The 12,711-nt window shown below is 37.9% G+C and overlaps 1 protein-coding gene across 3 annotated transcripts in view; it reads left to right on the top strand.

Moving 5' to 3' along the window:
• rgs12b (regulator of G protein signaling 12b) overlaps positions 1-3,096 on the top strand; it is a 41,277-nt gene extending 38,181 nt beyond the window's left edge. Inside the window, exons 15-17 of one of the 3 annotated variants that reach the window (XR_014204588.1) lie at positions 173-240; positions 1,047-1,157; positions 1,287-1,423. Coding sequence is in view for 2 of the 3 variants with exons in the window: in XM_082164809.1 (XP_082020935.1) it covers positions 173-240; positions 895-991; positions 1,287-1,864 (743 nt within the window). In the remaining variant the exon portion in view is untranslated. Of the gene's footprint in view, positions 1-172; positions 241-894; positions 992-1,046; positions 1,158-1,286 lie in introns of all 3 variants that reach the window. The other 2 variants (XM_082164809.1, XM_082164810.1) reach the window with 2 other exon arrangements.
• Positions 3,097-12,711: the final 9,615 nt, after the last annotated feature.

Raw genomic sequence — 12,711 nt, forward strand, 5'->3', positions numbered from 1 at the left:
CAGACATCATTCCCACCATCCAATTTGATTATTTGATTTCAAAGAAAAGAATTTGACACCAAAGAAAAAATCAAGTAAAATAGGTTGTAAATACTTTACCGTGTAGTCTTTAAAATAGTTTGCTTGTAATTAACTTGAACAGAATGAGTTAACGCTCTCCCTCTCTGAACAGACAAACAAAAGCTGGTCTCATCTAAAAGTCATGGCCCACCTCTGTCTACGCGAAGCCAGTCTGCCACAGTAAGACCTCAATCTCCAGAACATTCACTTCAATCTCCTCTCTTTCTTTTTTTGTGTTTTCTGGCCTGTGTGTGGGGAGTCTGTGCATGGCTGGCTCCCCTATTCTTTCCTGGTCTGAAGGCTATGTGTATCTGTGCATTTCTGGGCATTTGGATGATCTAACCCATCTTCTTGAATCACAGCAACCCATCTCTTACCACTTCCTTTCCTTCAACACACCACACCGTTGTGAGGGGATAGCAGCCTCTGTTCGCCAAGAGTTCCTTGGTTCAAGGGTTCCTCCCTTGTACAGACTATCTAGTATTTATAGTTACTGATAGCTGTGTGATATGTTGAGAGAAGTGGTGGAAAGACAAGAGAAAGTGAAGCGTGGATGTTCACCGATGTTGGGTGTTGTGGTGGCATGCTGTGCTGGTGGTGGTTTTTCTGCAGTGAGATGCTGTGCTGTATGGAGATTGACTTTAGTATGCTTGCACAAGTAGAGTGAGTATGTACACTCGCTTTAGTGGTAGTTACTACTACTAGTTAGACCCACCCAGTGCCCCTACGATGCCCCTGTAGTTTTAGCCCTGTTCCCCTAGAGAAAGCCTCGCAGAAGAGGCGGTTCTCATCCACGCACCCTTAATGTGCCCCATTCTCATTGTCGCTACCCAGGGGGAGGACAAAGCGGCAGGAAAGGCTTCGGCTGTGAAAACCAGGGCCCAAGTGGAAAAGCAAAAACAGAAAAAGCTTAATATAGATGAAGCTGAAGGTAAAAAACTATTCCCCTTTCACTTTCTTGAATAATCTCTTTTTCTTTGACCTAGTTAAGCGCAGATGTTGATCCTGGCTACATCTTATGCTAACAAAGTCTCTGTAGCAACACTGGCTGATGTAGCTAATGCTAACACAAGCACACTTTGAACTGGCAGCTGCAGGTAATCTGTTGCCGAGGTCTTGCAAGAATGCTTTCTATCTCACGCTTGCTGTAATGTGTCAAAAGTGTGTTGATTGTCACATTTCAACAAATAAAATGGTTTAAAATTGTGTGTGTGTTGTCCAACCAGAATTCTTCGAGCTCATATCCAAAGCACAGAGCAACAGAGCTGACGACCAGCGGGGCTTGCTGAACAAATCCGACCTTGTCCTTCCTGACTTCTTGCGCCTTGACACGGAAGCAGACGCCAACAATCTCAGCTCCACCCCCGTCTCCCACAAGAACCGGCCCCGATCCAAGGAGAATGGCTCCGCCCTCAGTGCCAGCCACCAATCGCAGAGCTTAGATTCAACAGTGGAGGGCAAAGTGCCTAGACGAGCCCTAATGCCTCCCAATAGAGCTCTCAGAAACGCCACAGACCGAAATCCAACACCATTCAGTTCCTCACTATCCCCGATTCCGCACTCGCAAAAAGGGGGCTCGTCCGGGATCACAGACTGGAGGAGCGACGGAGAGGTCCGGGTGCTGGAGGAAGAGGAGAGCGGCATGGACCTGACATTTGTTGCCGAAGGCGACATCACAAGCCCTAACAGCTCTCTCCTTCACCAGTCCCCCTATCCTCTCCCTGCTTCCCCAGAACGGCAATACATCCTAAGGGAGGGCACTTACCAGGAAAGCTGGGCTCGATCAGGTACCTCTCCTGTGTGAACAATCTACTCTCGCATGTGTTATCCTCACCTCTTTCTGGTCCCTCATGAAGACGTGTGTGATTTCTGAGTGCTGTGGATTTGCTGTGCTTTTCATCGTGAGCCCTGTGCCAAACCCTGGCAAAACCACCTCCATACCATGTACATTTGACACCCTTTAAGCACTTTAACGAAGAATCGAGAAAAAAAAAAAGACTTCTACCTACAAAGCATTCAATGGTTTATTTTCTTCCCTGAAAGTATTTTAAAACAACTCGCCACACACAATCTTGACAATCATTAACTTCCATGGCTTTTTTTCCTCTGAGGGAAACAATATAATTATTGTAGCCAGTCTGACTTATTTGAGGTCAGTAGTGAACTGAAGCGATCTTGCTCGTCTTCTGCATATCTCTGCCCTGTGGCTCATCACATGAAGGCCTTAACAGGAGCCATAACTGACGGAACTAAACATGTGATAATTCTTCTTTGACACTAAATATAAACTACATACCGGACGTAGAGTGTTTGAGGTGTCAAGCACCCTCGTTTACGCATGAATATATTTATCTGTTGTTCAAAAAGTTTTTCAAATGATGTGAATACACAAACGGATAAAAACATAAATAAGCACAATCAGTTTTAGTACGACGGAGGAGGCCCTCGCCTTACCTCTCTGTGGTGACCAGTAGCGTGCCTTCCATGAACCTGTCCAAGAAACCTAAATATTGACAAAGAGTCTTCAGTAACTCCTCATGACCTCACATTTCTACATTTCAATCTTAAATGGAGACCTCAGAGCTTATTTTTGTTTTCTTTATTCCATCGTATTCTTACAAAAATGCAATTCAACAATGTGTAGCTACGCAGATCACTTCCTTTTTATCACCATTCCTTCCAAGTTTTTTTTAAGCTACGGTATCATATGTTATGTATTTAATCGTGTAATATAATCCTAAGAAAGGATTAATTTATCCCAGATGAAACTTAAGTGTATCTTCCTGAATGACAAAATACTAAATGTGTACATAGTTTCTGTTACAGCTGTGTGATTTATTGCTATGTTGAGTTGCAAACATTGTTGAATTGCCCTCCATTCTGTTCATTCTGACACTGAAATCATTTTCAGTTTTCTGTAGCAGTCTTTTTTGTAGAAGACCAATATCTCTGCTCAGATTGATATTTCTGCAAACTTGTAAATAGAGTTAAATAAATGTTAGGGGTGAGATCTCTCTCCCTCCCTCTCGTTGTTTATTTCTTGTTCCGATCTCTTTCCAATACCTGTTTTACATTTTTACAATCTCTTAGCCTGAAACATACTACAAGTACATAAACAAATGCTTTCATCTACACAAGTTTGATGTTAGGCCTATTCATTGTTGTATAACTCAAAAGCAGCGCACGTGCATGTTACATTCTCAGACTTACCACTAGGGATGCTATAAAGGGCGTTAACTTACACTGTATGCTTCAGGTCAGCTACTGTCATGGCGGAGCATTCGTTTGAAAGGAATCTTGCTGTGAAAGTTTGATCATACTCCATAAACGTGTTTAATGCCACAAAAATGTAATTTACCGTACGAATGTAGACAGTAAACTGAACTCTACAATTGCAATTTGATGGCTAAGCATTGATGTTTAAGTACTTCTGTAGAAGATGTTTAGGGTCTTCATGATGTCACATACACACTTCGGTGAGTAACAAACTGAAGTATGGATTAGTACAAAATATTTTCTGGCATATTTTGGTAGTGTTATATGAAATCACACCTCAAGAACGTGGAGAACTGGTCTGGGGAGGCTAAATCACCAGGACTTCTCTAAGGAAACCAAGTTTATAACTTCAAACTTTATCACAAGTACACTACATTATTTTATTTTGTGGTCAATAGGTTTTTTTTTTTTGGTTTTTTTTTAAGGCACATTAAATTGATCAAAAATGACAGTAAAGACATTACACACACACATATATATATATATATATATATATATATACTGTATATATATTAAATAAATGCTGTTTTTCCCCCCACAAAATAATAAATAATTCTACTGTTTGATAATGATACGAAATGTTTCTTGAGCCATCTCAGGAATAAATTACATTTGTTATATAAAACGAATTAAAATTGAAAAATTTTAATAATAGTATTTCACAATATCACTGTTTTTACTTTATTTCTGATCAAATACTGTAAATGCAGCCTTGGTGAGTTTAAGACACTTCTTTCAAAAGCATTACAAAAATAGTTAATTTGTGTTTAGTATTATACAAGTGTAAACAGTACCACATCCTTCAGAGTTCAAGAAAAGACAGAAGCCCAAATCATTCTCAGATAAGATAGTTTATCATTTCCTTTTCCTGTTATTGAATGAAGAATACAACGATTAGGAGTTCTGCACACAATGTAGACATAAAGCATGGACGGCACATCTGATTGCATGATGAAACTCTCTGCTCTCAGAAGCGTTCTTTAATAACTCCTTCACATTCCCCTCACCCCACTTCCCCCATCCTCTGTTTTGTGCTGTTTGAGTGAAGCCGTTCTCAGTGCATTAGCTATGCACAGAGGCCCAGTTAAAGTGAATGGCTGGTTAGGCAGGCTTTGTGTTGTTTGGATGCCGGTTCTGGGCTCAGACAAAACCAGCCTCTGTTTCCCTTCACTGCTCCCTCTCTCATCCTCCACCAGAGGAAGTGTCCTAATTCTGCATTGTCTCCCTGGGTACTTTTTCACGCTCCAAAAAAAGGGGAACCCTCTATAGACAGAAATCATAATGCTGTCGTAATTTGACCATGAAGCCAAATTGTTGCGCGATTCCTCCTCCTGGTACTCTCTTGTTTTATATATTCTAATATCTTTAGACATTTTATCATGTGAGAACTGCTATGTTTTCTTCTTTTTTGTTTTATTGCATTAGTTTCAGCAAGGACTGTTTGCTTTGTGGTTTGCTAGACAAATTTTCAACTCTGGACTTGAATATAGTGTTGTGATTACAGGTGATTAAGAGAATAAATTGACATGTTCTGAGTGATGAACACTTTTATTGAAGATGTATTCACAGGTCCTGATGACTCATGTTTGGCCAGACAGCCTGAAAATAATAGGAGCTACTTATAGACCAATAAAACATGAGTTTCATGATGTATGTGACAAAGAATAAGGTGTTTAAAGCTATGAGTAAGAAATTCATTGTAAGAACACGTCTTCCAATTTATAAAGCCACAATATATTCCATCATGCTTCCAATATCCCAACGTTTTGAAATGAGGTAATAATTTGTAGGATAGTTAATATGTTTTAATGTTAAAAATATAACTATTCAATGATATAATGTATCATTTAAACAGATTTAATAAGTCAAATATTTTTGCTCAAAAACAATGAGGGGTTTTAAATAGATTAGCCATTTTGATTATTTTCACATTATAGCAAACTTTAACAGGTAAGTTTCAGCTCCTAAATGAAAAAAAAGTTGTTGAAAACAGTCTTCATAACAAAGGGACTTGAAGTAATAAATCATTTTTGACAATCTATTCGTTTAAATTAATTGTCCGAATGATCCAAATTTCCCAACGCTACAGCTGAGCTGAGACACATAGGTTCACACACACACACACACACACACACACACACACACACACACACACACACACACACACACACACACACACACACACACACACACACACACACACAAAGAAAATACAGAAAATGATACATTTAGTCCTGGTTCGCTTAGCTTTCACACTGCCATTTCTAACACGATGTCTGCATCCCAAATCGCATACTCTCTTGGCTAGGTACTTATTTTGAATAGGTAATTACTTCACGACCGCTAAAAAAGTATGATCTATATAGTGTGAATGTAATCTTGATGCACTTCATTTGTCATGTTGTCCTTATCACGTGACCAACCAGCGTCAATTGTGTCGTGTCACCACCATTAACAAATCCTCTCCCATGGCCTCATGGAATAGTAGTGTCCATTGGATGCACACTTCAGAATCTCGCTGGAAATAGGTCATCTAGACCCCAGCTGGGTACTTTTTGCATTCTCTTTTATGAGTACTGTGAATTCAGACATACTTCTCGTCACATAGTCTACTGTTTTTCGCCTACAATGTATATAGTAGGAAAGTGTGTGATTTCGGATGCAGATGCAGCCCAAACCTGAAGATACAAAACAAACAAAAAAACATATTTTATGAAGTGTATTTTGCTATGGAGCTTACCAAACATCCAAAACAATGGTGTGTGCTGGGCTAAATACAGTCATTGTATGTGCGATTTTTACCAGCTGAGAGTTATAAAATGTGGAAAGGAGTTAAAACAGCAGCAGGAATTCCCCCGTTGCACGCAAAACAAAGATCTGCGTAACGTAGCTCCTATGACGAGTTGAACTGCACCAGAGTTTGCTCTGTTAGTGCGGTTCAAGTGAATAAGTGTGAACGCTTCCATCTAAAGCTGGTGCGCACCAAACAAACGGACAGACACGCAGCTTGTTTGGTGCGCGTTCACACTTATTCAAACGAACCGCTCTAACGAAGCAATCACAACACAGTTCATTTCAGGGTGTTTTCACACTAGCACTTTTTGGTATGCACCTGGATTCGATTGACATCAGCGCTCGGTTCATTTGGATGTGAACGCTGTTTTCTGAACTCAGGTGTAAACGTGCGAAATGTACCCGAGTCCACATAAAAAGGGTAGTCCGGGGTAGCTAAGAGTTCACTGCTGGTATGAATGCAATCGTACTAAATCTTGGAAGTGAAACGTAATTGATGACGCCAGGTGTGACGCAAGTGTTTTTTGCTAGTTTCAGCCCGACGCAGTTATCATTTTCAAGTCCTGCGCCACATTGTTTAAATAGAAAATGCATTTGTACCCATGAGTGTACTGGTCTGAAAACGAGGTGTGTTCAGGCGCATTGTTGGCACGTTGCTATTTTATTTAAACAGTGCGTTAGTAATATGTGCCTATAGGCGGGTGAACAAAGCGCGTACACTTTGTCCCGTAAAAGGTCTGTTCGCACGCTTTAACCTCGCGTACAAGCAGATCCGTTTCCTCGCTAGAGAAGTGTTCCGTTTTTCCGCTTGCAAATTCCACCATGTAAATAGCGAATCCACCATGGCGCAAGCGCAACTGGCTTTTAAAGAGAATGGGAGATTGGGAGACTCTGATTGGTTTATTGCACGTTACGCCCAAACCCATTACTCATTAAGAGAATAGGGACAACCCTTTTAGACCATGCCCTGGGTGCGCCGACCATTTTTTCCCGTCATTAAACTAGCAAAAGTGGATTCGGACATGCCCTTAGTGCACTTGAGCTGTGCGCTTTAGACCATGTGCTTAGATAATTAAAATAGAGCCCTTTGAGTGTGTTCTCGTTCACTTTCCTGACGCGTGACTGACGCACTGCAAACAGAGAGAATGTAGGCTATATATGCCGTTATGTGCTGAACTTTGAAAACGAATCCAAAGGTAAAAAAATTTAATATATATATATATATATATATATATATATATATATATATATATATATATATATATAATTACATTTTAATTATATATATGATGTCCCGTATAATTATATATATGATGCAACTAGGTGTGAACACGGTTTGAACCTAAATAATATAATGTGAACACAAATTCCAGCAGGGGAGAGGGAGCAATCGAACTCTGATTCAGACCGGACAATCGGACCAAGTGTGAAAGCACATTAATTGAACCCAACCTGCCAAGTGCGAACACACCTTAAAACAGAGATGTAGCATTTGGCTGCAATTTCTAATAGGCTAGCCTACTAACTGAACTACTGTCATGTTTCTGAAAAATATTAGTAGCCTATCGCTACTTTTACTAGCCTAATATTCTTACCAAACACCTATTTAAATGCTTGGTACAGTCAGATGTTTTGGGATATTAGGAACATTTACAACACTTTGAAATTAAATTATATTTAGTATATGTAGTTAAGTAGTAGTAGCTACTGTTTTGTTTTATTTTTTAGATGTTTTAAAGAAATTAAACAGATTACTGGCTACCATCCTTTGCTACTTACTGAAATTGATATTTAAAAACAAATTTGAACGTGGCAATTTTACTTAAATTTTAACTGTAATGAAACAGCTATTTTTGTTGGCATGTGAAGGACCCAATAAATCCACAAGACTTTTCAACCCGACAAGTTTTAAACATCTGCTTAAACTTCAAACAGGAAGACATTTTTTTTTTTTTTTGAGCAGAAGTTTCACAATGTTTGTAAAGCAAGTCTTTGGGGGTTTGTAAATTGCACAAATATGGCCAAGACAGAAGTTATCGGCAATTCAACACTCGCATCAATACTGGGAGGGTAACTTTGGCCATCATCATAAGTGAGATCCTGAAAAGAGATGGTGCTCCATCTAGTGGCCGAGGCAGATATATTATTATTGAATTACTGCCTGTAAAACGCATGACAGTAATGTGTTAATAATGTGACAGTTTAGACTTGGATTAGTTCATTTGAAGATAAGTGCAATTGATTGATCATCAGTGTTATTGTAATATAAAGAGCTTTTTTTTCACTTCCTTAAAGATATATGATCGTAATGCTTGTAAGGAAGACTAATAATGACCAATACAGGGTTTGCAAATAGAAATAGCATAGTGCCACAAGGGGGCAGTGTGTAACTCTAATCACTCAACAATAAAAAACGGCTCAAAATTCAGTAGCTTACACCCTGATGTGCACAACCAAACTCAATTCTGTCTTCATCAGCCACAGTTTTTCCTCTAACGCATATCTGTAACAATTAGCAGTGTGTATTGACAATGACAGTCTTTCTAATTTACCGTATCTTCCTTTATCTATATGAATGTCATTCACAATCTGGTGAAAGACCATAGAGACTAATGATAATCGATGGACACACTTGTGGGGATAGTTTTGAGCATGTTTAATGAGATTGCATTTGGTCTGAATGAGTCTTAGTGCACATTAACAGATTTAAATCAAGCTAACAAGTCATGGCTATACTCATCTCATCATCTGCACTTTCTTCTTGTCGAACTCAATTGCATGTCGCTAAGCAACGCATGTGTTAGTGTTTTGTATCTGTTCAGCTTTTTTCCATTATGATGCATTAATGCGCAGAAGAGCAGAAGTCAAAATCTCAGTCTTGAATTAGTTTTAATTGGTCAAACATACAAGATAAGTACCTCTAAATCAACTGAAAAATGATGAATGATGAAAAATGAAGGTTGCTCCTATATATGTCTCATTAGGGCTATACCAACAACACTGACCTCTACAAAACACAGCACTTTAGATCCAAACCAAGCCTGCTTTTCTTTTCTGAATTCTCAATAGCATGTAAGTTGCTACCGGCTACCGTTCAATAATATTTGATTTGAAGAAATGAATACTTTTCATTTAATGTGCAAGGATGCATTCAATTGATCAAAAGTGACCGCAGACATTTAAAGATTTGTATTTGAAATAAATGCTGTTCTTTTGCTATTCATCAAAGAATCCTGAAAAAAAGTAACACTGTTTCCACAAAAATATTAAGCTTCACAACTGTTTTCAATATGTAATGATAATAGAAAATGTTTCTTAGGCACCAAATCAGCATATTATAATGATTTCTGAGGGATTGTTAGACACTGAAAATTTTAGAAATTGCTGTGGAGAATTCAGCTTTGCTATCACACCAATAAATTACATTTTAAAATATATTAAAAAAGAAAACCACAATATTGCAATATTTTTGATCAAATAAATCCTTCCTTGGTGAGTATAAGAGATTTCTTTCTAAAGCATTAAAAAAGTCTTACAGACCCTAAACTTTTGAACAATAGTTGAAGTCAGATATTAAAATTGGGTAACACTTTAGTTTAGGGTCCAATTCTCACTATTAACTAGCTGTTTATTATCATGCATATTAGGATATTGGCTGTTTATTAGTACTTATAAAGCACATATTAATGCCGTATTCTGCATGACAATATTCTACATTCTCCTACCTAATATCTAAACTTAACAACTAACTTACTAACTATTAATAAGAAGTAGTAAGGGGTTTATTAAGGCAAAAGTCGTATAGTTAGTTAATAGTGAGACTTGGACCCTAAATTAAAGTGTGACTGAAATTAAAAATTTCAGTCCGATAAACCGAAACCACAGGAGTCTCATGCCGCACCAATAAAACATGCGTGTCACCTTTGTGGCAATCAGTCTGGAAGATTCTGTCAAAGAAATAAGAAAAAAGAAAAAAAGAATCACGTCAGATCTTAAATTCGGCATAAAATGGGATGATAGTCTTTTCATCCCTATTGTGACATATATCCGAGTGAAAAGGCTTCTCGAACAAGAAATAATGTATTTAATAAAAAAAATTAAAAAACAAGAAATAATGCAGGGCAGGACTTGATTTAGTCCATGGGGAATTGATTAGATCGTTGGATGGTTGTGGATCACCATTGCTGTGATCTTGTGAGGGACGGGTTGCCCTGCCCTCATCATCGAGAAGATAGAAGTCTTCTATCATCTCTTCCCTGATGATAGGCCTATATTCTATTAGAAGATACAGACAGTCGTTGTAAGAGGGAGGGGAAGTTACTTTGTTTAAAGATTACAAGGGCACATGAATTAAAATAATTAACGATGTGCATGGATAAATCATTTATAATAAATACGGTATATTACATTAATAATAAGAATGGTCAATTTTGATTTCATGGTGACTTAAGGTCAAGTCCTATACAATAGCCTGTCTGGATGAGTATGCTTTTTCTTATATATTTTCATGCTCTTCAGTTTGTTATTTATTACCATTATACAAAAACAATCAATTAACTATCTTAATATTTGCTCCTCTCCCCTTTTGACTATCATTCCTTAGTGAAAAACGAAAAACGTCAGAGAGAAAGGACCAGTGTTTCCAAATATTCCCACAGGAGGGCGCCCTCTGCCCCACCTCCTGCTCCTCCACCTCCACCTCCTCCACCTCCACCACCCCGGGTCAGAGGCGGAGGCAAGCGGTCTCCTCTCCACGTGAGAGGTGCTCTTGATGTGGATGGGATCAGGTGTGATGACCTTGGTGGTCAGAATGGAGGCATGGAGAGAGTGCTTGACGATCTGAAAACCCACAAAGGAAGAATGAGAACAGGAGTTTACCAGACCTCAGGTCAAGGTGAAATGCTGCCTGTGAAAAAGCGTATTGATCCATCCACAAAAACAGCAACTAAACCTCCAATGAAAACTTCAAGGAAGAAGAATAACCACATCAAGAACAATGCCACTTTCGTCTGATATATGACAATAAAGAGCATGGTAACCATTGATAATCTTAATAGCTTTCCCAAAACAGCAGACAACTAACATTTTACAATAAGCTCCCATTAGTTAAAATTAGTTAATGGATTATCTAACATTAACTAACAATGAGCAATATTTTTGTTACAGTTTTTAGTAATGTTTGTTAAAGTTAGTTAATAAAAAATACAACTTTTCATTGTTAGTTCATATCAGGTCCCTTAAATAATATTAACAGACATAAATTAATTTTAAAAAGAATAATGTATTAGAAAATGTTGAAATTAACAAAAATTTAAATGAATAAATGCTTTAGAAGTATTTTTAACTGTTAGTTTGTTTAACTAATTTAGTTTAGTTAACTTATGTTAACAAATGGAACCCTATGGGTACCACTTTACAATAAGGCATTAGTTAACATAGTAAATGCAATAACAATGAGAAATTTGTTGCAGTATTTATTCATCTTTGTTAGCATTAGTTGTTAATAATACAACTGTTCATTGCTAGTTCTTGTTAGCTCAGGCCAATTAAATAATGTGACAGGCCAACGCTGATTTTAATAGTGGAAATTAACATTAACTAAGATTAAGAAATGCTTTAAACTTATTTTTAATTGTTAGTTCATGTTAATGTAGTGAACTAATTGTTAACAAATGGAACCTTAATGTAAAGTGTTGCCCAGAAAACAGATGATGCTCAAGCTTGTGCTGGTTTACATGCGGTTTGAGATAAAACTGCAACATTTTTAAATAAACAACTTCTAAAATGGAGCTTGAAGTGGATTTTCCGGTTAGTTTTTGCTCTCACTGCTGCTATTATACAGAACATTACCATATAAATGTCACCTGTGAGGACTCGGAGCTGTTGGGAACAATGAGCTGGACTAACAGAGTGGATTTCTATAGGACTCCATCAATTTTACTTATGTCAGGTCTAATGTGGCAGCACTTATAATAAATGTAGTAACACCCAAAAATCAGGTGTCATACTTTAATTGTACTTAATGAGCTTGATGTCTCTCCAGTCTTATGCTACTGTCTCAATGGACAAGGTTGCGTTATCTTGCATCTCTAAAGTTTACACTGGGAATTTTAAGTTAATGTTGAGCGCTAGTCAAGTCTCATTGACCCGAGGATGTGAAGGCACTGCTTTCTGCCAAGACGTATTTCAGGGGTAATTGCGAGGAAGAAGGAGAGACTGAAAGGGAAAGACAGATCAATACAAAATGCTGTAGGTATTTTAAGTACATGCAGTGTTTTCATTTTCTAAACCACAAGAAAATGCATTGGTGATTTCTGTATTTTGACACAGCAACTGTCTTCAATAAATATGAATAAATTTTTGGTCCCTGGTCAATGATTTGAATTTCTTAATGTTTGTTGCCCTCATCAGAAGGCTATCAGTGAGCATTGAGAAATTTAAACTTCATTCCTGAAACCGTTATAAACAGGTCTGTGCAACAAAAGTAGCCCAATGGCCAGTCAAAAATAGCCCAATGCCATTTTCCTTACTGAGGCTGAATTCTCCACTGAATTATTCCACGTCTGGTCGGGTGTTTTGGGG

The sequence above is a fragment of the Leuciscus leuciscus genome (assembly GCF_965113295.1).
Source record: "Leuciscus leuciscus genome assembly, chromosome: 3".
NCBI classification, from domain to species: Eukaryota; Metazoa; Chordata; class Actinopteri; order Cypriniformes; family Leuciscidae; genus Leuciscus; species Leuciscus leuciscus.